Raw genomic sequence first — 26,427 nt, 5'->3', positions numbered from 1 at the left:
TAGCACTGAGATAACTTGTGTGTCTCTGCTGTCTGCTAATAGCTCCAAGATGGCGGCCGTATTTCTAGCGCCCGAACAGTTAATGGCGTCTACGCACCTGCCGTCAAAGTAATCTGATTGGTGAGTGATTCGCGTGTAAAGCTCTCTCTAACGACGCTGTATGCTAAAACGGAAGCAAAGCTAAAACTACGTGCAACTAGACTGTGTTAAGAACAAGGAAGTTTTTATTTTGACAGGAAAACAGGAAGTGGCTCGCAGCTCGTTAATGAACTAATTAACTTTAACATTCACGGACTTTCCTGCAACCTGGCGATGCACGCTTTATTAAAACCACAATTAAATCATGTATGTTCAGTTATAAATCAAGTTAATAAAGTGTGTCAAAACTTTCAGATGCACAAAGGAAGCGGACGGAACCTGGTGATGAGGTAAACATGACGAACACCTGTAAACCCACGCACACACACGGAACACACAAACATTTCTTTACGTTACTATTACTGTGTTTGGAGCTAATGTGAAAGAACACACAGAGTCGTTGAGTTTAGTGTTTCTCAACAGGATTCATTTCAGGTCACAGCGAACAACAAAGCAAATTACAACAGGATTACAGAAACGAAATGCAGAATGAAAGCAGCTGCGCTTGGCAATATTAGGACAAATTCTAACCATTCAGTCTTTACTTTTCATCCCACCATTTCACTAATCCAGTGACTCACGACCACTGTTCACAACACACTAGTGTGAGAGATTGTCAGGTATGCTGTGGAAAATTGTCCAGTTGTACTTAAATTCTCTGAAAAATATTTGATTTACTACAAATATTTTTTATTAACCTATGCAACAGTGACGGGTAGAGTAATTAAACATTATTTCCCTAGGTGGCTGTAAATGAAGACGGAGACTGTTAGCTGTTGAAGAAGCTCTTTATGTGTGTTTTTCCTCAATTCCTGTGAGTATATCAGTGTTATGTTTCACTGTACAGGCCCAGCTTTAACTGGGCCTGTCAACTGAAACTGGGTGGCTCGTTTTGACACTATTTTGAGACAATTTTGTTTGGTTGTGATGTGTGAGGGTTTTTTTTTTGCTATGGCTCAAAAAAGCCTACAGACACAGGATGTGAACACACACACACACACACACACTGAAGTAATTGCTCTATTTACAAGACCGAAAAGCCCATAAAAATGTTAATGAAATTTCCTCCAGGAGAAAAATCTCCTTTTGGTCCAGAATAATTTCTTTGATCAAGAAGACATCAGTTTGTTGTGTAACAGACACTTGACCCACTTATGAGCATTTTCATAATTTATATATTTTCTGATCAAATTCCTGAAGCAGAAAAAAAAATCTAGTTTCACCCGTTTGCCCATCATTTGTGCTGTTTTAAACCAGTAAAGTGCAGTCAGACTTCCTCAGTTTTCTACCTCTTTGGCTAAGACGCTAACACTAGCCGTCAGAGACAACACCATTATTCTGGTGAACTGCACAGACATAACAGATTCTTAAATTTGGACATTTAGCACCACAGAGATTGAAAGTTTATTTCCCTTTTACATTCATTTGCAACAAGGTATAAAATAAGGATTTCTAACACTAATAACCTGGATTAGCACTAGCGTAACATTAGCCAAAATAAATATCCAAAGCGTCGGCAGAGAATTTTCTTAAAGCTAGAACAAAGCTCAGTTAGTCTAACAGTAACTAATTAAAGAATTGTGATTTATATGAAAGGTAAACAAATGTTAGCCAAAACATTATATTGTTAGTGCAAAGCTAAACTAATTAACTAAGCAATCCTAACTGATACATGTAAGATAAGTATCAGATATGGACTGAGTCACAGCTTAGTACAAGTATCAGATATGGACTGAGTCACAGCCTTATGTTTAAATTTTGTTCGTTTTAATTGATGCTCATGTGAAACTGATAACAAGTCATTTATATAAAAAGTTGGCAATGATTTAAATAGTTTTTATTCAACAGTGTGTCACTCTGAGGTCGTTTTTAAAAACTGCCAGCTTGTAAAGCAGTACAACAAGCACGTGTTTAGTTGTTTATCTTTACCTTCCAGCTTGTTTAGTCTCAGTCTTTACTGTAAATTTCTATTGTGCTTTTTAAACAGTGCTTCTCATAAAACCACTGTTAATTCTTCTGCTCCCACCGCAGAAGGCATTGACTGTTGTGGGATCAAACCCATCACCACCCGTCTGTCTAGTATTCCCAGCCTCCCGCTGAACTCACTTTGAAGCCTGTTCTCTGCCATTAGGCGGATTTGTTTGTTAATTGCAGACTTGTGCTGGTGCTCATGGTCTCCTGCTCTGGACGTCTCAGCTGCTGATGCTGCGGTTCCTGCTCCTCTTATTCCCTGTAGTGGGCCACCAGGATCACTTTAGGAGTGTGGCCATTTTCAGAAGGAGGGTGTGAAGAGTTGCAGCTTTGGTTCGATGGAGAAGCGGGATCTGCAGCATGGCGTGAGGATCTGTGGCCGGAGCTGGGTGTGGGCAGAGCTGAAGGTGGAGCCTGAGGCGACACGTGATGTTTCTTCTCCTGATGGAAGGTTCGAAGTGTTATGGTTGGTCGAGAAAACGTCTTCATGTTGGAGCTGAGTTCAGGGTTAGAGCAATTAAGCAATGCCAGGAAACACCTGTAAAACTACACACACACACACACACACACACACACACACACACACACACACACACACACACACAAAGGTGTTTTGGTTAAAGTCTTGCTGATGATAGGAGGCTGCAGGTAGAACATGAGCAGCTCTTTGGTTTAAGGGATTGAAGATGAATAAAAACTAAAACTGTAACAACATCATGGAAGCCTTTGCTGCCTTCAAGTACCAATGCCAAACTGGAATCATGGAAGCCTTCAAGTACCAATGCCAAACTGGAATTTTCCAAATGCAGAGTTTTGTGTAAATTAAACTGAAAAAACAGTAATTTAATGTTTTTAAACTCATTTTTTAAATTAATATTATCACAGTCACATATTTGAAATTTGACGATCACTTCACCACAGTGACTTGATAGAAGTTCACAGTATAAAAAGTTTTTCTGACCGTGAGTCCAGTAGGAATCGCGCTCCCCTGGATAAACGTAGTGTACTTAGTATACTCCATGGTTCCACATGTATACTTTAAGTCTACTACATTTTCCCAGAGTGTCGCGGGTCAAGGTCTTGGATGAGGCTGTGCGTCAGGGTCTTCAGACATCTTCTTCATCATCATCTTCAGAGTATTTACCTCAGTGACTCCAATTAAGGAGATACTCAGTGACACACTTAACCAGACGACTTACAGCTAATTACCCATGACCTCATTTGTTTGCGTATGCCCGAGGAAATGTATGTGTATCTGTTGAAAAGATGTTTAAAATACATTTATATTCATGAGGAAATGTAAAGATGTTTAAAATACATTTATATTCAGTTATTTTAATCCACAGCAAACAAAGCTGTTGGTTTAACAGAGGGAGTAAAAACCCCCAGAGGAACTGGAAAAAAAAAACATTGGATGTGCAAAGAGGGGGCTGGAAGTGTGAAGGACAAAAGGATGTCAGTGGGGAAAAAAAAGAAAAGAAAAAAAACCCAGTGAGCAACAGCAGGATCAGAGCTATGATCAGACACAGATTGGATCTTAAGACTGAGTGGAAGACTGTGTTCACTGTCACTGTCATACCGAGTTTATATTAACAAAACAAAGGAAAGCGACATCAGTTAAACTGCAGCAGATCCTAGATCAGTGCTTAACGGGGAAAATGTGGGAGACAGAGAGGGGGGGGTGGCCCCTCTGGTCTTGTGGGGACATTTGGTAGGTCACCACTGAGTAAGAGAGTATGTAGATGCTCAAGACTGTCTGGAGATTCAGGCTCAGAATAGAGTTATTTTCAACAATTTTTTTTAAATAGTTAAGGTTACAGTAAGGCTCTAGAGCCGTGGTCTGCAACCCGTGGCTCTTGTGCCACATGTTGGTCTTAATACTCACTGTGATGGCTCTCCAAATATAGCCTGACTTTTTTTTTTATTTTTTTTTTAACAGAATTCCAAACCGACACTTCATCATTAGCTTCACTTCAGATACAGTAAGTACAATATGTGATTGTAGTATGTGTCAGACTGAATACAGAATACTATTGTGTTGAACAGTTTCTTTAATAATCTTAGTGGTTTTTTATGAATGCAGTATTTCAAACTTGACTGTAGGTGGTTGAAATTACCAAACAGCTTTTGGATCATTTTATTTACTGAATACTGAACGTTGGTGTATATATGTGTGTGTGTGTATAATACAAACAGAGGATTGTCTGCACCAGCAGCCATTATCAGTGTTTTCAATCTTAATGTGACATTGAAATGTTTTTGTAGCTGAAACACCAAACTATGGAGCTCTGCCGGAGGGGAGGAGATAAAAAAAAAAAAACAGAAACTGCTTAAGATGAAAGACTTCATTTCATTTAAGTCTTTTATGGTTTTGTTACAGCATGAAAACCCAAACTGTGGGGAAAGCCGACAGGGTCGGGGGGTAGAACTGACGTTTCCTTGTTCTCAGTATTGTAACATTCACTTCAGCACCTGCTCCACAGCAGGATTCCTTTATCACTTGAGTTGTAGCCCTGCGTACAGACCAGCAGTGATACCTGTTGGAGGTGTGAATCTGGGCAGCCGTTAAAGTCTTCAACTCGCCTCAACACACTGCTGCCACCGTAATGGGCTGGGAGGAACTGAAGACTGAAAAGGCCACACAGTCTGAAGTCTTCACTCTGAGGTTAACTGTGGCCTCCAGAGGGAAAAAAAAAAACTAATTTAGTGCCCTTTTTATCAGCGCAGAGTTACTCCCACTGAACGATTAGGTGAGAAGTCAGTCATCAAAGTGACTTAAATGTCTCCTGAACTCAGATGTGACACAGTGACGTTTGAACAGAGGGGAGGGAAGGAAGAGGGGGAGACAGGGGGAGGAGGTGGGAGAAGATAAAGAGACATGGATTAAAGTCTGTTTGAATGTATGTGAGGGAGAAGACGGAAAGGTCACAGCCTGTGTGTCTGTCTCTGTGTGTGTGTCATATCCTGATAGTGACATCACATGCTAATCAAAATCAAAGCTACATTAACCTTTAGGAAGATTAAAGTTTTTTCTCCTCCGCCTCATCCTGTCACTTCCTGTTTCCTCTCTGTCTTTCATCTTCCTGTCTTTGCACCAGTCTCTGTGTTCATTGATTAAAACTTTTACACCATTATTTTTTTCCATTTTCATCTGCCTTTTGTCTTCACTTTCTCCTGAACACTCACTGACTTGTCCTTCTTTGTCCTGGATTTATAAAGAATTCATTCATTCATATAATTCTTAACAACCCTTAAAGGGTTGCTGGAGCAAATCCCAGGAGTGCTGGGGCTGTCCATCCATCATCACTGCTCGTGCTTTTTCCTTTATTTTTCCTCTAAATGGAATTTAAACCAATATATTACACTATTACTATTTTAGCAGATACACAGAGATACAATAGAGAATTTTCCTAAACCCATTTACTTCACGTTTTTGCGTCTCTGCTGGTGTAAATTATAAAGCTGTTAAAAAAACGTGTGAAGAAACGACTGCTTATGGAGATTACAGCAGTAAATTAATCTCTCCTGGAGTGATTCATTAGTTTACATAATTTAATAAACCTAAAGATATGATCATGTTTGAGCTCTTTACTTCTGTGGTGAACTTCCTGTTTCACTTTAACCCCCTCTGGTCAGGTGTTTTAGTGTCCAGGGCCGTGTCCTTGACTGACTGTCATCTGCACAGAGGGATGAGGGCGGGGGGATGTGTCACAGCTGTTATGGCATGAGCAGAGTGATAATAGCGTTGCTTGTCTGTGTGAGTGTGTGACAGGATGTCTGAAGGTGAAAATGTAGAGCGGATGAAGGAGTTGATGATGATGGAGTTAATTATAGAGAAACTTTGGCATTGTTTATATTTATGTACCAGGACTGGAACCTGGAATAACCTTGAATATAGGCCCCTTTGGTTGTGGGATTAACAAACCTAACCTTTTAGCATATTTGTTTCTGATCTAGCACTTTGAGCTATTTGTTTTCTAATTTGAATCATTTTTCAGGCAGGGTTTAAATTTAATTTCCATTCAGTGATCACTTTTGCTTGCTTTGATACTACTGCACTAACGTTTGGCTAACCTTTAGCTATTTTGCAAAGAAACTGTGATGGGAAAGTTGCACAGTGGAACCACTCACCTGTTTGTTCATGAAGATGTAAATAAAAGGGTTGATGACGGTGGAGAATTTGGCCAACAGGGATGGTGCGATGCTCACTTCTGGTGTCACAAGGTCAGAGGATCCAAAAGTTGAAATCAGAGCAACGACGCCGTACGGCAGCCAGCAGACCAGATAACACGACACCATGATGACCACCATCACCAACACTCGCTCCTCTCTGCGACGAGCCACCACAGAACTCCTGACCTGAGGAGGAGGCGTAGGAGGAATTGAGGAACAACAAAATACTTCATGTTGTGTTGTTCAGTACAACTAAAGCTGTGCTTTTAGCTTAGCTTTGTTGGTTAGCGCCACCCGGAGTTTACGTAGCAATATACTGAATGGTTGTATTAGGTTTAAAATCCCTGCTTCCCATTCACAGATGCTGCTGCCGTCAAAGCTGCGAACAGAAACCTGCAGTTTGGTGTCACGGCTACAGACAGATCAGCTGTGGACTGACAGACTAACAGACGTCTGACCTTCTGTCTCTCACAGACCTCCTGCTCTCGCCCCTGAACCACAGCGTCGGTGTTTGTGAAGCAGAGGAAAGATTGTCACTGCTGCCACTACAGGATGTGAGTCATATGAAAAACATTTGTACTTTGTAAATCCATTAGTCTATTATGTATGAGCTGAAGAAAACAACATTCCTCAAACAGAACACGGAGATAAATAAACCAGAGGATAATGGGATTAAAACTGCTCAACTATAAATAACAATTAGAGCAAATAGAGCCGAGGCTGAGGTGAAGGAGCTCCTCCTCTTCCTCTGTTTGACTTTACCCTCACTGGAACATTGAAGCAGCCTAATATTATATCATAATAATATCATACTCTGACACCTGTGTGCAGCAGCAGCAGCGGCGTTTGCTTCTGTGAATCATATTTCATATTTCACATACTGACTATTCTTCTCTGTGTAACTGCACGATGTTCTACAGATGAGAAGTTCCTCCAGTGTCAACATCAGATGTTCTGGCCCTCAGGTAATTGAACACACACACACCTCTTTCTCTCTCAGGTCAAAGTTGTATTTATCTGTCAATTTGAATGATTTTTGTCAGAGGTCATTATTGTATTGAGCTGTGAGGTCACTTCTATAATGAACTGAATTGGACTGAAAATATCTGCAGCAGATGCAAAATTATAAATTCAAAATTATAAATATAAATAAAGTAAACCAGGTTCTCTTTAAATTAGGTAAAAAGAATTCAAAATTATTAATAAAGTAAATGGAATTGACCAGGTTCTCTTTAAATTAGGTAAAAAGTTTTCTGCGGATCAGTGGTTGATAGCCCTTGTATAAAACACTTATCTTCTAAAATTTGATAAAGCAGTCCCAATACTTTTTCCTTCTCGGTCTTATTAAAGTGTCTACAGAAATGTTTGTGCTTGGAAATACAGGACATTTTGTTTCTCTGAACACATGGGAGTTCAAACGTAAACGAGGACACTTTCCTTTTTTCTTCCTTATAAAAAGACAACACGTCTGACGTTTTCTTTTCAGTCTCGTTTTTCTTTTTATGATTTTATAAACGCGCTGCAGAGAGCAGTAAGAATCAGGTGCTGACGGTCTCACAGACACGGCACATGAACCAGCAAATGGTGTGGCAAATGGAATTCTTGTGTAAACTGCATCACTGCATTGACAGCAGGAACGGTTCAGGGCCGCGAGCAAACACTTGTAAATGTAAGGCAAACGCAGTCAAAACAGAGCAGTGACCTGTGACGCAGCCGGGACAGGACAGGTTTGTTTGACGCAGTGAAGCCCACAGTGACGTCTGACACCCACCTGTCTGATGGCCAGCAGCAGTTTACCGTAGGAGTGGAGGATGACGCAGAACGGCAGCAGCAGACAGAAGACAAACAGACACACGATGTAGGAGACGTTGTTCAACGTCTGGGTCTTCCAGTCCACGGAGCAGGTGGTCCCCGGGCCCTCTGGCCCATAACGGCTCCAGCCCAGGAGAGGCGGAACTGTCCAGACCACAGAGTAGAGACAGGAGAAGCAGATCCCTCCCAGGGCCGGGCGGAAATCCCTGCCGTCGGCTATAGTGGGCGCCATCATGGTACAGTAGCGTTCGTAGGAGATGACGGCCAGAATTATGAGGGAGAAAATTCCTGAGGAAAAGGAAGAGTGGAGTAGGATGTGAGGGTAGAGGTAGGATGTAGGTTTGATGCCCAGTAGATTCATTCTTTGATATGGATGTGACTCAACATGAGCCTTGGATGTGGAGCTGGTCTTAACATGAGGAGTGGTCATCATCATCATCATCATCATCATCATCATCATCTTGACCTGGACCAGTGTGGACGGTCAGATGTTTCTTAACCATCTCCTGCCTGTTAATTACCTGTTGATGAAGGTGTTCAGCTGGAGATGTTTGAGTCCTGTTTCAGCATGAGCATTAATCAACGCACACACACACACACACACATCTAAGTGCTGGTTAGAGACTCTCTACCTTCCACTGAGTTCATTATAGAGGGTCACAGGTCTGTGAACTGTAATGAAGTGCTCCTGCAGTGTGTTTGGATGAGACAAGTGAGGCTGAGGTCGTGACCAACAACGTAATGAGGGGAACAGTGAAGAGTCTGGAGAGGAGCGTCAGCCATCACTCCCATCACACACAGCTCACACAGCTCACACTACTCCAGGATTTTCTCCCTGTGGGTTCAATGTGGATGAAGTGATGTGATGTAGAAGATGTGTATTTTATCTGTTAGCTATCTCAAAGTAGCCTTAGCTCTAAGATAAATAGCAGAAGATAAATATTTGATTTGTTCAGGATCTTATTGGTATAGTATTTTAACTGTGATCAAAAGTTGACGCACCAAAAAAGTATATTTTTTCTGATTTTTAACAACAGAAGTGGACATAGCTAAGTATTTTAAGATCAACAAGTTATGGTTTATCTGTGTTCACAGAAGAGGTTTTCCAATGTTCATTTGTGATTTTTCTCATGACTGTTTATATTCTTTACACTTTGCAGCATTGTCTCTGCCTCTGCAACTGTTGACTGAGGATGAAGAGATGGAGAGGATGAAGAGATGTTTAAAAACCAGCTTCTGTCACCCTCCGGCCCTGATTACAAGCATCTAACTGGTCCTGACTGCTTTCCTCTCACCTCAGCCCTGGTGCACTCTGGGTAATCTCAGCGGGACCGACCATGTCTCATTAGTGAATTCTCACACAGCTCTACTTCCACCTGAGCTCTGACAGGCTGAAGGTAATAGCATCATTTTTTTTGTTTTAAAAAGAAAACAGTTCTGACAAACTGATGTTTATGACAGAACTGTTGACTGTGTTTCCAGCTCTGAGCTGTGGGAAGGTGCAATAACAATAAGGATAGAAAATAAGGTTAAAATATATTTGTTCTGGAAAAATCAGCATTGCAAAAATTCAAAAACTCTCAGCTTTGATTGACAGTTGCTGAAACGTTCAATTTTAAAATATGGGATAATTCCATTAGAAATAAGGAAAAAAAATATTCTGGATATTGCAGCCAACTCAACCAGGCCACAGTTATAATTCAGTTTGGGATTTTTTCCACAGTATTCATCCATTTTTCATTCATTTCTCAATTTGGAAGAAAAGAAAAACCAACGTTTTGTTGTTGATAGACGTTCTAGAAGAGTCCAAACTGCAACAACGTCATAAAACGATGACTGTCGTTTGTGTGCAGTTATTAAATCAGCTGTTATTTCTATCACACATCACTTCTTTGTAACTCCTTCACCTGAAGTCATTTGTCTGAAAGCCTTCCATCAGCCCAGAGGCGGAGTGAAATTGTTTGACCCCAAAGGTGATTTGTGGCCATTATCAAACGGGGCAGCGTGTCCATGTTTTCTCCCCCCCCATTTCATCAATCCACACCAAATTGCCATCAATCATTTGCTGCTTTGAAGCTAAAGTCCTCATCTCCAGCCCCACTGCTCTGTCAGGGCCAGTGTCTGACCCAGTTCAGGAAAGAAAATAAATTCACTGACGAGATTTTCTACACAGATCTTTTGATCTGGTCATGTTTTTTTTTTTCTTTTCCTGATTATTACCTGAAGCCGCCACAGAACGTGCACAGAAGAGAAAGTGTGAAAAATCAATCAGACAAGTTCTAAGGTTGAGGACGACACAAACTGGGGATTTTTTTTAGCTCAAAGGGAATGTACAGAGGAGCGGAGAGGAGCGAAGACAAGAGACCGAGGAGCTGGACCTCAACGTGACTGACATCAACCCAGAGAAACTGAACTGGACCAGATACAGCAATACCCAAATCCACCACTAGTCTTCATAGTGAAGTTATTAAAGTTAATAAATATAGGCTGCTGTCAGTGTAAATATACAACTCAATCGTTTCTGTAGTTCAGAAAAACCACCGACTCTGTCACAGGATACCCTCAGGTCCAGAGCGGCCCGGATCAACGTGACTTCCGGCCCAGTCAGAAACGTGTCCCACGACTCACTACGTACTAGAAGATGAAAACCGATGCCTCTCCCACACAATTCCGCTCCAGATCTGATTTCCATTACTCTGGAAATGTGATCCAAATCTTTGACCACTTCAGCCAATTCCAGCCAATCACTGACAAGAATGAAGAATGGCAGCTGAAACTCATCTCTTTTTAGTGGGAAGAAAAGGGTGAAATACGACATCTGTGAACGCCGTGAAGGTCACGGTCGAGGAGCGCCGTCGACCTTTGGACACGTAACTGAAATGTTTTTCTGTTCTTTAAATAGAAAGGGTTTGATTTATCGCAGGTGTCACTCTGTCTGAGGTCCCACACAAACAACACAATCCACAGATTGAACACCTCCAGAAATTATATTTTTAGTTAGTTTTTCCCCTTAAATCTCCACATTCTTAGTATTTTTCCCTTTATTTAAAGTCCAGAGAAAGCAGCCAATTGTAGAGGTCGACCTCAAAGTTAAAAAAAATAGCTGAAAATGGCTGTATTAAAAACAATATTGTATTTTTCCTCTAATCTTCGCTGACAAAACAGCTGATTTTAAAGCTTCAGGAAAATTCTGGGAACATTCCGACAGTTATTCGAAGGCTTTTAAAGTCTGATGGTCGGTGTAGACCAGTCCTGATGAGAGCAGATCATTAATTAAAAATAGATGATTAACAATTTCCCTTCATCATTAATTTGAATGATCTGACTGTTACCACATCAGACAGACCGTCATCACCGTAGTTGAAATGAAGTAGAGAATTAATTGGGTTGATAGGTTTTTAATCCTGTTAGTGTTGGGGGGGGGTGGTGGGCTGTCGGCAGTGGTGGAGATCAGATTACATCAGATTATCTGCTGCTGAAAGACAAGTGAGAAGGGAATAAATCACTGTTGAATATCTCAGAGACATGTCAGAGACATTAGTTAAACTCCTGTCTCTCCTCTGTCGAGTGGACCAGTGGGGAAGGGAAACAAATCAATAGCCGATCTTTCCCCCCGTGGTCACAGAAGGACGGAGTCCCGCCCGGACAGAAACAGATCAGATGTGGAACCACATGACACTGATGAGTGCACAACAGAACGGAAACACCGTCTTACCCAAACACGAGTTCACGAAACCGTACCAGACGCAGCCGACGCGTCCGATCAGCCACCGTCCCTGCGTACTGGCCGCGAAGCTGAACGGCGTCCCCAGGACGCAGACCAGCAGGTCGCTGAAGGAGATGCTGACCAGCAGCAGGTTCATGGGTGTGCGCAGCGTCCGATACCGACAGAACAGGGTTAGAACCAGGAAGTTACTGAGGAACCCCAGGGTGCCGATGAAGCCCAGGCACAACGCCACCACCAGGTGGCCGCTGGGCGTCAGGGACAGAGGAGGCAGCGTGACGCCGCCGCCTCCACCTGGCGCCCTGGCGTACGCGTCCGTCGGTGCTGCCGCTGTGTTTTCGGCTCCTCCTCCCTCTCCTACGGGACATTGCACGCAGTTCAGGCTTTCGTTGCACAAGATCATGCCGGGCTGAGGAGCCTGGAGCCTGGAGTGAGGAGCAGCCCCGGGTGAGCGCAGCGGGATGGAAGCATTGGTTCCCGACGGTGGGTTTACGCGTTCAACTGGAGGAGCGCGCGGACAGAGGAGTCAGGAGGATGTGAGACAACTTTGACTGGAGACAGGAGTGGTGTGTAGAGGAGGTCCAGTGAGGAGGGGAGAGAGAGGGGGGAGGGAGGGAGGGAGTCACAGCAGACTCTGCGCTCCTGGTTTGGATAGCGCGCGGAGCCGTGTGCGCGCGCTTCTCCTGCTCCAACGAGCTTTTCTCACCCACTGGGCTGTGTGTGTCACACAGACATACATTTTTTATATTTAAATGTTCTCGTGGCTGAAACGATGATCTTCAGATTCTGCTGTGAAAGAAATTGGTCAGAAAATAAAAACAAATTCTTCAAAGTCCAGCAGAAGAATTTGTTTTTTATTTTTCTGGGAGACCTTGATTTTCCTGTCAACTGATTTTCTTTCTTTTTTCATGACAGAGAAAGTGCAGCGATCCAAAAACACCAACAAACTGTTTGTAAATTCCCTCAGAAAAAAAGCACCTCATTAAAAACTCCATGTTTTTTTTTCTTGTCAAACTCGGTGTTTTTTCAGTGTTTGATTGATTTAAACAGATGTTTGAAATTTGCTAATGAACGTTTTCAATCCAAATGTTTTTCTCAGTAAATCCTTTGGGTGGCGCTAAGAGTTTCTTTTAATCACACTGATCAAAAAGAAAAAGGAAAAAAAGGGAAAAGCCTTCAGTTTGGATGATCGACTTCAGTCACGTTTCTCTGTCTTTTCTTGATTGATTCTCAGAGATGATGGAGATGAAAAGGAGAGAGAGAGAGATTGTACATGTTCTCTCTCTCTCTTTTCAAAACTATAATGAAAGTGTTTTTGTAATAATCAAAACAATCTACTTCTCTCCCTAGGCCACTTCCTGTCACTGGGTGGAAAAGCATCATCATTTACCACCGCACACTTGTTAAAGACCCCAGTTCTGCTACGTGACCAAACTGTTAGTGGAGGAAATGTCCTGGAACGTAAAGGTAAGAGTAAATATATTTTTCTAGCTGTTGTCACCAGGGGGCACCCTAAGGATTTTGGGCCCTAACCCGAACTCTTATCATACACACATCACACACCTCCAGTGCCTCAGGTCGTCACTGTTGTCCTAGAGACAGAAAAATCTATTTCTGTTAAACCATTAATGACAGGGCAGCTGTGGATTATCTGTGGCTAACTCTTAGCTCTGGTGGCTAATGTTGGACGCTGTGTCTGGTTCTGTGACCCGGTGGTGAACGTTGCCACTAGTCCAACTTTTTTCTGGTCCAAAAGATTTTCTTTTTCCTTGTTAAATAATTTTTTAATAATTAAAATTTAATAATGTTTCATATCAGACAAAGAAAACAAAAGGAGGAGTTCTTTTTTTATGTCTTTCTTTATTTGGGTTTTATTCAGTGGTCAGTTCTGATCCATCACATCATTTCTCTCCTGATGGTGAAAAGAACGATGGAAACAAACAAACAAACAACCAATCATGACTCACTGATAGATTTTATTTTTAATCTGTCAAAGGCTTTCATGACATAAATAAACAAAAGTTCTGATTCAAAGTAAAAAGTGAATCACATTTGAATGTACTATAGAACCAGACACGGTGACCTTTGACATTTCTGCTCCGTTCTATAGTACCTTTATTCTTCATCCTTTATTCTATTCTTGTTATTCACTTTTTTCCTCACAGTTTCTTGTACCTTTATTCTTCAGTTATTCACTTTTTTCCTCACAGTTTCTGAGTAAAACGTAAAACACAGCTGGTCCAGTACTGATACACACTCAGTACTTTAAACCCTGTACCCATGAAAGATAACTGAAGTTTTCACCTGAATAATTTACCTACAGTAAAGTCTTAGCTCTGGATTCACAGGACAGGTACTGTAAATATAATATTACTGTAGTATCAGTATTTGTTCACAGCAAACATTCTCATCTTCTGACCAGCAGTAAATACTCGCACAGAAAAAACTTGACTTATATACAATACAGTGTTTCATCTGTACATTTAAACAACAACAAAAAAACTCCCTGATCGAAGAGTGAACGAAAAGTACGTCAAATGTCATGTACCTTTAAAGTATTTGATCCACAAACATGTTTACTGTGCTCATGTTTACTGTCACTTTTAAACCAAGGTTTGAAATATTTGGCTAATTACTACTAACAGACAGTAATACTGTAGTATTTTACTGTTTTTTTGTTCAACAAAGCAGTGTGAATAAATAGCCAAGACTTAGAGGAAAAGCAGCCTTTAAATATTCCCATTAAACATGCATAAAAATAATTACTTTGTCCTCCAGCAGAGGGCACACTTAACACAGCTTTACCTTAAATCCTGTTTTTTTTAACTATGAGGAAAATGGAAACACAAATGAAGTTGATTTAATGTAATTGTCTTAACTTTAATCACTGCCTTTAAAACATGTTTTAAAAGATTGAATTTCTTCTTTTTTTTATCTTTTCTAGCACTTTTTCACCATCAGTGAACATCCGTGTGCCTGGATGTGAGTGACAGGAACTGTTGAAAGGTAATTTCTGCCTCTAAACAACAAGGTAGTTCAGACTGTCATGTTAGTTTTATTTCAAGTTGAATTTTTTTTGGAGTAAGTGACAGTCGTACAGAACAGTCAGCACAAACAAATATAAATTAAAAACACAACTTTTTTGGAGTAAGTGACAGTCATACAGAACAGTCAGCACAAACACACAAACAAATATAAATTAAAAACACAAAAAGGAACAAGTTCAAGTAAACACTGTGTGTCTTCACCTGTGTGTGTGTGTGTGTGTGTGTGGAGCACCACACACCAGGTTTTTTCACAGTAACATAATGACATGAGCACAAACCGCCGCCTCATGTTCTGAACTCAGTAAAAATACCTCCTCTGTGTCAGAGTGTCCTTCAAACCATGAGTCATCAGAGCAGTTCAGTGTTCAGGGTCGACGTCTCACTTTCCTCCTGTCATTTTTATCACTTCCTGAAACACAAAAGGAAAAAAACCACACACACACACACACACACAGGTTATTAACTCCTCTGTGACAGATTTGTTGACAAGAAAGGAAACAGAGTAAAAGTACTACATATATAAAAGTAATATTTCTAGTAATATCTTATTTTCTTCCCAACCTCTGTGCAGGAGCTCCGTACGTGTCCATGATGACGGTGCTGGCCTGCTCCAGGTTCCACTGACAGTCCTGCAGGAGCCCCTCACACTCTGATCTGGACCTGAGGCCCAAACGGAACAACTGCTCCACCTGTGACCCAGACAGACACACACAAGGTAAGTTCTCCTTCATGTTGACTCCAGCAGTTTTTTTTTAAACTAAAGAGCCTGAAAAAAAAAAAAAACTCCCAAATTCTAGAAAATAATATCCATACTATAAAAAAAATAGTAAATACAAGTAAAAACTTGCTGTAAATTCAAACTTTTATATGACTTTAGTCTTAATTTTTAGTTGAAAAGTAAAAACAGCTCTTCATATTGTCTGAGCTGAAAACCACCAATAAAACCTAATATTTAATCGTTAGATTAATTAAAGACATCAAATCTGTCATATTTAGGGAGCACACATGACGTGGTCGAACCTTCAGGTGCTTTATGGCCTGTGTGACTCTCCAGTTGTGTGTGTGCAGAGCAGACTGACACTCCTCCAGTGTGACTCCGTGAACTGCTCTCTGCACCTGTCAATCATCGCATGATACAACTGTTGGTTTCATCCAGGAAAAATATAATGATAAAATAAAATGTCAAAAATCTAATGATTTTAATTGGACATTTCACCGGGCAAAATGTAAAATAATAAAATAATAAAAAAATAATAATTAGAAACTAAAACGAAACAATTATTGAAATAAGAATACATTTTTTATATTAATACGTTTTAATCTTTAACAAAGACATTTTATATTTTAAATGTATTTTATTAACAAACATTTTGGGTAACATTCAAATACAGCCAAAAAAAATCAGTGGAAAAAAATATTAAATATCCATTTACTGTATTTGAAAAAATTCAAATACAGCCAAAAGAAATCAGTGGAAAAAAAATGTTAAATATCCATTTACTGTATTTGAAAAATCCTAAAAAAGACAAAAACAAGTTTAAGAAAAGTAAAAGTTAAAACAAGAACGATAAAGTCAGCTAAAAGAAAAAGAAGTGACCTGTGTAACGCTCTGCTCCTGTTGCATGCTGGGAACTACTGCTGCGGTAGTTCGACTGTTGTTGTTGTTATAGGAGGAGTTGGGTTTGGCGCCACCTGGCGGCTGCTGCTTCATCATCGGTTTGATGGCGGCCATGTTGGCTGCTCCGTATCTTAAAAATCAGAGGCAAAATATACGAGTTAAAAAGACCGGTATGGTGGAGGTAGAAATAATGATAAAGAATAAATTAGTTCATATTTTAACTGGTTAAAACAATTATTACAAATTAATCCTTAACATTAAAATTGAACTAAAATTGTAGTGTTTTAGTCCTAAAAAGAATTACATTTCTGTTAAATAATAATTAATAATGATTTATATTTAATTGTAATGATCTCATAGATTCTTAAATTCCCGACAGTTTGTTTAAACACAAAAATGAACAACAAAAAACAATCCAGGGTTGAACTGTAAAAAATATTAAAATCTCTCTTTAATGAAACAAATTAACATTAAAACAAAGATAATTAAATTGTTTATTTGTTTGTGTTTGTCTCTTCTCAGTCCCACCTCTCCAAAAACGCTGGTCGCTCTGGCAGAGGGACGGGAGCAGAACTCTGAGAGCTGTCAATCAACGACGTCCCTCCACGACTCTCACGGAAGGAGAACGGATCCAGGAGGGAGGAGCCGGGAACCGAGACCCGTGAAGAGCTGGATGTCGTTTTGGGTGGAGACGAGGAGGAGAAGAGGGGGCTGACCAGTCCTGACGTGCGACGTGGGGACACAGAGAGAGGAGGAGGAGGGAGAAGCACCGGTGAAGAGGAGGGAGGAGGCACCAGAGAGAGGGGAGAGGAGGAGCGAGACCCAGGCTGAGAAAACGCATGATCCCTGGGCGGGATCTGTGGAGGAGTGACCTCCTCCTCGTCCCCGAGCGATATGGAGCTGGAGCGCACCTGTGGGTGAGAGGAGCGACTGGAGGGGGTGTGTTTGGACGGACGCAGCGGAGGGACTGGGCTGCGGGGAGGCAGCACGGGCCGGTCCTCGAAGCAGGAGCCAAAGGAGGAGGAAGGAGTGGAGGAAGGAGAAGGAGGAGGCAGGTAGATCTGACGGTGAGGAGCCAGAGGAGCCAGAGACATGGACACCTTTGAGGAGGGCAGGGAGCGACCGGTGGACATGGGAACCTGCAGCTTCACCATCACCTTCAACAGCAGAGACAGAGACGAACAGGTAGGACAGAAAGACTTCTTACTCTACTGAGTATGTCCTTTAAACAGTCTCCTCCTGACTAACAGGGCTTTAGATTTTTATTAGGACATTTGTTAATCTAAATACTCCCCCCCCCCCACCTTTGAATGCACTCCTGTTTTCTACAGACGGTAATTTAGGGATGTAGCTAATTACTTTACAAACATTACAAATACTCTATTTGTTTGAGTTTTTGGGAACTTCATTTGTTGGAGTCCAATTTAGAACTCCCACAAATAGAGTTCTAAATTAGAACTCCAACAAATAGAGTTCCAATTTAGAACTTTAATTAGAGCACTCTCATTTGAGCCCTCTAATTGGAGAGCTCCAATTAGAACCTTCTAATTATTAGACCGTAATTACAACTTAATAATTAGAAGGTTCTAATCAAAACTTTAAAATGCAAAGTCCCTACCTCTCTCTGAAGTTCCTGGAAGAGATCGGCCGACTGGGACTCGTTCCTGCTCGCTGTAGAAGAACTAGATGTGGGCGTGGTCTCATCCCCCAGTCCTATGTTGATAGTCTTCACCTCCTGGTCCTCCGATTGGTCCTCCAGGTCTGCGGTGACCTCGTCATATGCAGGCTGAGGGAGGGGCCAGTCCAGGATTGAGGGCGTGTCCTAAGTAGAAAATAAAAACCAACATCCTGAACTGTTTCTTGGTCTTCTGACGTCCTGATATATTTCGGTCCACCGTACCTTCAGTGTGTCCTCGTCTGGCTGCTGCTGCGACTCCGTGAGCGGCGAAGGCGTGGTGGAGCTGAAGCTGTCGTCCGTGAAGTCGATGAGTGACACCTCACTTTTGGCGGAACGCACACCGGGACCCTCCCAGGGACGGAGCTTCAGACCCAGAGAAACTCCGAGTCTCTTCAGGCCAGAGGCGGCGCTGGCATCCTCGTCCTCGTCGTAGTCGTCCATCACAGAGTCGTAGAACGGCTCTGGACACAAACACGGCGTTAACAGAAATGTCCAGTAGTGTCAGAACGTTGGTTGGATGTGAAACGACTGGTAAGAACTCACTCTTTAGGAGGAGAGCCGGCTGAGGAGGCCGAGGAGGAGGTTGTTCTGAGAAGGAAATAAAGTTCTTTAAATACTTAACCTGATTGTTGGCTCACTTATTACGTTATTTAAACTTGAAATACAGCAAAACCCTTAGATACCAGTTAAATTCAAAAACTGCATTTTCCAACCATTAAAAATACTTAATTTGTTCCAGCCCTCCCCATTCAAAAACTGCATTTTCCAACCATCAAAAATACTTAATTTGTTCCAGCCCTCCAGAAATATACTATTAACTAATTAAATTAACCCCCATCTAAACATCAAAAACACAGATATCAACAAATATATTCATAACATAAAATAATAATTAAGTAATAATTTTATATTATTACAAGGAAAATCATTTCTTACTCGTAACTTTGAAAACTGGTATCTACGGGTTCCACTGTAAATGATATTTAAAACAATGACAAACTTACTTTTAGTACGGTTCGGGAGTTTAGTGGGTCTGGCTGTTCCAGGTTCCATCCCCATGACATCAGGAGGATCCATGGGGTTTCCTAAATACAGACTGGAAAAAAAAAAAGGAAAATTAGAAAAACAATGGTCCAACCTCCAGGCTAAAATATGGACAAATGGTAAATGGCAGGAAAATTATTGTAAACCCTATCCACAATACTGAACTTTTTTTTTTAACGTATCCCAGGAAAATAACCAACATCTCCTGAAATGTTTTACAAAATCTGAAATAATAAATCTGGGTGAAAAAATATTTTTGTCCACAGACATAACTGACATGTGACGTCACATTAACTAAAGCTATTCAGAGGCTTAAACCGTCTGGTACAGAAAACGCGCTGCTTCCCCCTAGTGGCAATTTAAGAGACAGGCACTTTTAAAACCTAATGGTCAATGTCAGCCAGAAACACGTTTACTGTTCAAATATAAAACCAATTAAGTTGAAAACAACTGCTCTGAAAAATGCCCCCAAAACATAATTGACCGGGGGCCAAACTACATCACTTTTTTTTTCCTGCTTTGTTAATTGTAAACCAACTCGTCAAACCAACCTGTCTATACGGTCAGCGAATCCCCAGCTCCTGTGAGGGTCGGTGTCTCCGTGTCCAGTGTGGATGAAGGAGTGTTTGAGAGGTCGACTGATGTCCTGAGCCGACAGACCGGCCACGGCCGTCACTACCTGACGAGGGAACTGACCCAAGCCAAGAGTCCGTCTGTTCTGACCTCGCCACCAATAATGCTCCGCCCTAAAACCACAGAGAAAACGAAAAGTGAATAAATGTTGCAGTCAAATTTCAACCACACTGATGTTTTGGTGGGAGAAAAGTCTGCATGTTGAACTCATTTGTAAGTTTTAAATAATTGGAATATGTGATAATATGAATCATGTATAAATGTGTGTTTTTATTTGTTATTATTTGGTGTTCGTATTCAAAATAACATTTTCAATAAAAAAGAATGACATGGTTGTATTATTATTACTGGGATTTTTTTTGTTTACTAATATTAGTAATACAAAAAATTATTAGTGCAGGGTTTACGGTTTTTTCAAAAAAAGCTCGGTCTAAAAAATTATTTATTTTCTAAATTTTAATTATAAAAAAGGACATATCTACATAATTTAAGGGAAATTAGTGCATTTTGTACTCATTATTGAGAAACTTATTTTTGAAGATTTTTCTAAAAATAATTAGTGCAGGGTTAGGTTTTTTTGAAAAAAGTTCATGGTCTAAAAAATTTTTTTTTTCTAAATTTTAATTATAAAAATGGACATTTTACATATTTTAAGGAAAATTAGTGCATTTTTATTCATTTTTGAGATGCATCATTTTTGAACATTTTTCAGAAAATTATTAGGGCGGGGTTTGGGTTTTTTTGGAAAAAGTTGGAGGTCTTAAAACATTTTTTAAGCTTTTTTTCTAAATTTAAATGATAAATGAACTTATCTACATTATTTAAAGCAAATTAGTGCATTTTTATTTCTTTTATTTATTTTCATTTTTCAGGAATTTTTTAAAAGGTTTTTTTAAAAATTATTAGTGCAGGGTTAGGGTTTTTTCGGAAAAATTTCATGGTCTAAAAAATCTTTTTTTTTCTAAATTTTTAATCATAAAATGGACATATCTACATATTTTAAGGCAAATTAGTGCACTTTTATTCATTTTTGAGAAACTTTTATTTTCGGAGAGTTGTTCAGGATCTTATTGGTATAGTATTTTAACTGTGATCAAACGTTGGCGTACCAAAAAAGTATATTTTTCTGAATTTTAACAACAAAAATGGACATAGCTAGGTATTTTAAGGCAAATTAGTGTATTTTTAGTCATTTTTGAGAAATTTAATTTTGAGGATTTTTTCAGAAAATTATTAGTGCAGGGTTAGGGTTTTTTCAAAAAAAGTTGATGGTCTAAAAAAATATGTTTTTTCTAAATTTTAATTATAAAAATGGACATGTCTACATAATTTAAGGCAAATTAGTGTACATTTACTCATTTTTGAGAAACTTATTTTTGAGGATTTTTCAAAAAAATTCTAGTGCAGAGTTTTTTTTTGGAAAAAGTTCATGGCCTAAATTTTTTATTTTATTTTAATCATAAAAATTGACATATCTACATATTTTAAGGTAAATTAGTGATTTTTGAGAAACTTATTTTTTAAGATTTTGTTTTTCAGAAACTAATTAGTGCAGGGTTATACTTTCGTAAAAGTTTGATACCTACAAAAATATTCTTTTTCTTTTTAAGCATAAATAAGGACATAGTGGATTTGTGTGGATTTTCTTTAGAAAAAAAATAGTATGGTATAATATAATAATAAATAAATAAAATATTTCAAAAAGTACAATTGTGACGATTTTGTCTCCCTCTAGTGGAAATGCAGACAAACACCAAAACACAGAGATTACATTTAGGCATCAAAGCTTCACACACTGACCTTCCTTCAATGATGGTGATGACGTCGTTCATTTTGATCTGCAGCTTATCTTCTTCCTCAAAGTCCTGCAGGGCCCTCATGTCTGTGGGCATCGTCTGTAGAGTAGAGAAACATTTATTTAGACCTGGTGGAAGGTTTTGTTGTCCAAGGAGGGACTCGGTTCATAGCTTTTGTTTCACCTCCAGCAGGAAGTCCCTGAGGGCCACAAAGGTGGGTCTGTCCTCAGGTTTGGGGCTCCAGCACTGCAGCATGACGTTGTAGATGTCCTGAGGACAGTCGTCTGGTTTGCTCAGCCTCTCGGCTTCAACATCCACTTTGTGGAGGATCTGTAACAAAAAAAAAAAAAAGCTATTGGGTTAAAAGGTTAAAATATTCCAAATTGAATTAGGGGGTGCAGCAGCGACCACTACCTGGCTTCCATTCAGGCCCAGCCACGGCTCCTGCCCGTGAGTGAACATCTCCCACAGCGTGACTCCGAACATCCAGGTGTCGGACGCGTGAGAAAAGGTACGAGACTTTAAAGACTCTGGAGCACACCTGGACAGAGAGCAGGACACTGACTGTAGACGCACGGTTTAGCTGGTGAAGAAGATCAGCTGCAGGAGTTAAACCAGTGTCTTTACCAGGGGAAGGGGATTTTATGACCCTCCTCCATTATGTACTGGTCAGTGTGTGTCGGCAGCGCCCTCATCAGGCCAAAGTCTCCTATTTTTACTGTGTCGTTGGTGGACAGTAGGACATTACGGGCTGCCAGGTCTCTGTGGAGGAAACGCTTCTGCTCCAGGTAGGCCATGCCACACGCCACCTGCAGGTAGAAATGCACATAACGTTTCCATTAAATTTAGGTGACAATATTTTATGAGCACTTTAGAACAAATCCAATGAGATGAAAGGGTTCTATTCTCTGACATTTGACCTTGACCGACCTGTACAGCATAGTTGCAAAGAGAGGAGATGAGGATGTGGCCCTGACGCTTTCTGAGGCGGTCCAACAGGGAGCCCAAAGGAGCCAACTCTGCCACCTTCACACACACACACACAAACACACACCATAATCAGTAAACAATTTACACAGTGGTTCTACGAAGATTATTTTTCTGGGAAAACAGTTCCAACGTAAACCACACCAAGGCCCATTGATAAAGTGAGTGATTTTAGGTCATGGTGACACCTGAACTGCTGCCTCGTTTGGTTGTTTTGTTTCTTTGAGTTGAATCTGAACAAAAGATTTTAAACAAAGAAGTCGTAAAATGAACCAGATCATATTTCTGATCAGTTTCTGTTCACTGTAACTTAAAATGGCCGAATTTCTCTATGGAGTTCTGCACTGGAGTTTTTTTTTATTTTTTTTAAATCAAAATAATTAAAACCCTTCAGTTTTCTGTCAGAATTAAATCTAATAACCCACTTTTTATGTAAGATTTTCTGATTTGTCATATACACAATCAGTACTTTTCAAAAATCCAAATTCCTATTTGTTCATTTTGAAAGTGATGTAACGTCCAGGTGATTTACCATCTTCATGGGCTGCGTGAGGACAACACCGTGCAGCCTTATGAGGTTCTGATGATTCAGCGAGTGCATGGCGTTGACCTCTCGGATGAAATCGTCCAGTCCGTCAGAGTCCAACACTCCTGCTTTCAGACACTTCACCGCGACAGACAACTACACTCACACAGAGAGAGGAAAAACACAACAACCTCAGCGTCACAACTGTCACAGTACCGTGTGTCGTCTTGTCCTTTTTTTTTTTTTTTTTCTCTCACCACTCCGCCGTTTGGACCAGTCCATTCTCCACGCCGCACCACTCCGAAGGTGCCGTCTCCCAGCCGCTCGAACAGCTGAAGCTCCGACTCTCTGATCAGACAGGTGAGTGACGCGGCCGACTCACTGCTGCCCGGGGTCTGGCTGGACGCTGCCCCCTGGTGAGGGGTCTGTTGAGGGTCGGCGTCGGTGCGTTTCACCGGAAACACCTGCAGACAGATGAAAATATATATTAATGAAAAATGTTTAATCTGAGGCTCTCATTCAAATATGATTTTTGTTTTAAATTGTAATAAAAAGGTACTTTTTTTAATTTAAATATAACAATCTTTCAATCGTTCAGCATCATAAATGTGGCTCTCATTCAAATATGATTTTTGTTTTTACAGGAAACCAGGTCAGGGAGTCAACGTGTTACCTAATACAACCTAGAAGAAAAACCTCGCTGCAATCCGAGATAAGTTAAGTGATGAAATTTTCCGATTTTAGGATGCCCTGGTGTTGAACTCTGCACACAACTCTGTGTGTGTTTAAGTGTGTGTTCTCACCTTGCTCATCCAGGACTTGCGTTTGTAAAGAGCTCTCCTCCTCTTCACGGCCTCCCACAGCCTCCTCTGACCTGAGACAACAAAAGAAAACTCCTCTGTTCACAGCCTGAAACCCACAGACACTGTAGTGTCACCTGAACTTTGGAAGGTATATTTTATTATCTTTACACTAACAGTTTTACAACAGTTTCTGCTGACAGCATGAGTATTTACCTTCACCTATGATTTACTTACAAATATAAAAAAAAAAATTTAGTAAAGAGAACTCAAGCTGGTGTTGTGTGGAAAAGTGCTACAGAACTGGGTCAGAAATGTAATATGATGGTTACAGGTCAGATTTGTTAAAAAAAAAATCTTTTATGACGGTTCAGTGTCAGAAATGGGTCAAAAATATCTCACTCATTGTTCTATATTTTAGTCATGTTTTGGGTTGGTGCATGTGTCAAATATTTTTGGGAAGTGCAGTGATGACATCATTAGTTATTTTATCGCAGTTGGAGCCTAACCTGGGTGGAACTGTTCATGTGTAAGAAATTGATTTTTTAAGTACATGTTATACTATTATATTATTTTTAAATTTTGAAAAAAAATCCTCCAAAAAAAAAAAAAAACATCATAAAGTTTGTGGTTTTTAGCCAGGTTTTGAAATTACTTCCTCAGTGGAAACAGTTATAATGTATAATGAATATATTTTGTAATATAAGTGCATCTAATTTTTGTCATTTTCATACAACAGTTTGGTACCGTTTGGTATGTGTATTGACATTTATGAACCATTTCTGGACCCACCTGGGCGACCCATGCCAATCTTCTCCAAGTCTTCATTCTTGACGTAGTCAAAGTGTGAGAGTCGAGTGACGTTGAGCTCATCCCTGATCCTCAAGAAGTACTGCTGCAGCTGGACGTCGGTGAGCAGCTCCAGCAGCCACTCCGTCCCCTCCTCACACTGCATCTGAAAACACAAACACAAATAACAATGAACCATGTAACAGTTTGTTTAAAAAAAGCTCTAAATATAGTTTGGTAAAATATATTGTAATAATAGTTGAAAAACTAAATTTAAATTTAGCCCGGGAATTGCTAAAGTTTAGCCATTTAGGAGAAATAATTAAAAAATTGATCCACAATGGAAGATGAACCTTTATTATAGTTTAAATTTAAAGAGACTAAAGTTAGTCACTAGAAATTCACTGAACACTAAACTGAGCAAAACCCTGGCTAAAAGAAAAGCCAAAAACCATTGCTATAAAAATGGTTTCAAACTACAAAAGGCCAACAATGAATTTAAATATAGCAACAAATTGTTTGAAATCTAAAATTAGCCAAAAAAAAAATTTAATAAAATGCAAAGAGCCCAGAAACAGATAAAAACATAACCATAAGCCGACCAAAATAGAACCTATGGGTAAGACAAAAAAAGAAAATGGCTACAATAGAAAATATAACAAGAAAGTCGACACATTTCCTACCTATGTTGCACAGAACTATGTTAGCTTAATATGTAGCTGTTGAAGTAGCCTAGCGACAGTCAACAATGACCCGTGAATAAAGTCAATAAACCAAATAAAGAGCTAAAAAATGAACAAGATGCTAATTCAGTGTTGAAATTTAAAAAAAAAAATACAAAAAAGAAAACATTTATAAAAAAAAAAAAAAAACCAGTTAAACAGATGAGTAAAATAGATGGATAGCTAACAGTTAGCTAAGGCAGTTAGGCACGGGTATCCCAAAAAACTAAACACCCCAAAATGTGTTAAAGGTCATCTAAAATAAAAGTGGAAACAAAAAAAAAAAAAAAAAAACAGAAAATGTTTAGCATAAAATTCCTTAACAAAATTCAGATGATGAAATGATGCAATAATAACAACAGTGTTGGGCATGAACTGAAAAGAAAACACACCCACGACTTGAGACACTTTTACCATTTGTCTGCCGACACTCTCCCTGATCATCCTCCTGTCTCTCTCCTCTTCATCCTCCTCTTCCTCTCCTCTGGTGAAGGGGAGGCGCTGGTACATATAGTTCTCCCCCATCCTCGAACACAACACCTCCTCCCTTTACTAACCCTCTCCTTCTCCTTACCGCTGCCTTGTTCCCTCTGTTATTCAGCTGGAACACTGTGGTGAACACCTTCACATCATCATCTTCATCTTCATCATCCTCACGTCTCTGCTCAAATCAATGTGCGCATGAACAACGCTGGAATCAGTCGCAGCAGCTGCTCTCTCTCTCCTTCTCTCTCCCCCTCCTGTCGTATCACCGTACACCCTCTATGTGTTCTCTTTTTTCTCCCCCCTGTCCCGCTGACTCACGACTCTCCCTGCAGCTCCAGATCTCTCCTCATCACCTCCTCTCTCCTGTTTCTATTCTATCCGTCTGCATCGTCCTCGTCCTCGTCCTCTTCCTCCTCCTACTCCTCCTGCTGCTCAGCAGCCGAGCCACTACAGCACCAGACTGATGCTGAATAATTCAGCAGA

At 40.2% G+C, this 26,427-nt stretch overlaps 2 protein-coding genes and 2 long non-coding RNA genes across 5 annotated transcripts; 1 reads left to right on the top strand and 3 right to left on the bottom strand.

Moving 5' to 3' along the window:
• Positions 1-31: 31 nt before the first annotated feature.
• LOC103377317 (uncharacterized) lies at positions 32-17,140 on the top strand. Of its 2 annotated transcripts, XR_003049410.1 has the most exons (12): positions 32-120; positions 394-428; positions 882-952; positions 2,270-2,560; positions 4,049-4,091; positions 6,757-6,836; positions 7,203-7,247; positions 9,255-9,491; positions 13,169-13,285; positions 14,763-14,824; positions 15,437-15,580; positions 17,006-17,140. It is a non-coding gene; the product is annotated as an uncharacterized LOC103377317 (long non-coding RNA). The 2 variants fall into 2 exon arrangements; XR_521396.3 differs by lacking the exon at positions 32-120 and having other exon boundaries at positions 131-428.
• tmtopsb (teleost multiple tissue opsin b) lies at positions 2,336-12,388 on the bottom strand. Its single transcript, XM_017031529.2, has 4 exons — positions 11,810-12,388; positions 8,054-8,382; positions 6,241-6,468; positions 2,336-2,655 (listed from the first exon to the last, which is right to left on the bottom strand). Exons 1-4 carry the CDS (start codon positions 12,219-12,221, stop codon positions 2,362-2,364), a joined length of 1,263 nt encoding a protein of 420 aa, XP_016887018.1. The 5' UTR covers positions 12,222-12,388; the 3' UTR covers positions 2,336-2,361.
• LOC112486851 (uncharacterized) lies at positions 13,775-14,929 on the bottom strand. The gene is made up of 2 exons (XR_003049409.1): positions 13,994-14,929; positions 13,775-13,931 (listed from the first exon to the last, which is right to left on the bottom strand). It is a non-coding gene; the product is annotated as an uncharacterized LOC112486851 (long non-coding RNA).
• tnk2a (tyrosine kinase, non-receptor, 2a) lies at positions 14,962-26,427 on the bottom strand. The gene is made up of 20 exons (XM_025054589.1): positions 25,873-26,427; positions 24,740-24,902; positions 23,951-24,021; positions 23,405-23,611; positions 23,154-23,303; positions 22,565-22,660; positions 22,262-22,443; positions 22,049-22,175; positions 21,818-21,964; positions 21,639-21,733; positions 19,757-19,951; positions 19,166-19,257; positions 18,705-18,749; positions 18,384-18,622; positions 18,102-18,305; positions 17,012-17,640; positions 16,463-16,613; positions 15,886-15,981; positions 15,427-15,554; positions 14,962-15,274 (listed from the first exon to the last, which is right to left on the bottom strand). Exons 1-20 carry the CDS (start codon positions 25,981-25,983, stop codon positions 15,268-15,270), a joined length of 3,135 nt encoding a protein of 1,044 aa, XP_024910357.1. The 5' UTR covers positions 25,984-26,427; the 3' UTR covers positions 14,962-15,267.

This window comes from Cynoglossus semilaevis, chromosome 3 (assembly GCF_000523025.1).
Source record: "Cynoglossus semilaevis isolate Cse_v1.0 chromosome 3, Cse_v1.0, whole genome shotgun sequence".
NCBI classification, from domain to species: Eukaryota; Metazoa; Chordata; class Actinopteri; order Pleuronectiformes; family Cynoglossidae; genus Cynoglossus; species Cynoglossus semilaevis.
Note: the sequence above shows the minus strand (reverse complement) of the source record. Positions and strands in the feature narration are given on the sequence as shown.

Coding starts and splice junctions, on each gene's coding strand:
- tmtopsb (XM_017031529.2), bottom strand. CDS start 12,221: ATGATCTTGTGCAACGAAAGCCTGAACTGCGTGCAATGTCCCGTAGGA. Junction 8,383..11,809: donor TTTCGTGAACTCGTGTTTGG/GTAAGACGGTGT, acceptor CCTTTTCCTCAG/GAATTTTCTCCCTCATAATT. Junction 2,656..6,240: donor ACATCTTCATGAACAAACAG/GTGAGTGGTTCC, acceptor GTGTGTGTGTAG/TTTTACAGGTGTTTCCTGGC.
- tnk2a (XM_025054589.1), bottom strand. CDS start 25,983: ATGGGGGAGAACTATATGTACCAGCGCCTCCCCTTCACCAGAGGAGAG. Junction 22,444..22,564: donor TTTGCAACTATGCTGTACAG/GTCGGTCAAGGT, acceptor TTCTACCTGCAG/GTGGCGTGTGGCATGGCCTA. Junction 15,982..16,462: donor AGGAGCAGAGCGTTACACAG/GTCACTTCTTTT, acceptor GATGATTGACAG/GTGCAGAGAGCAGTTCACGG.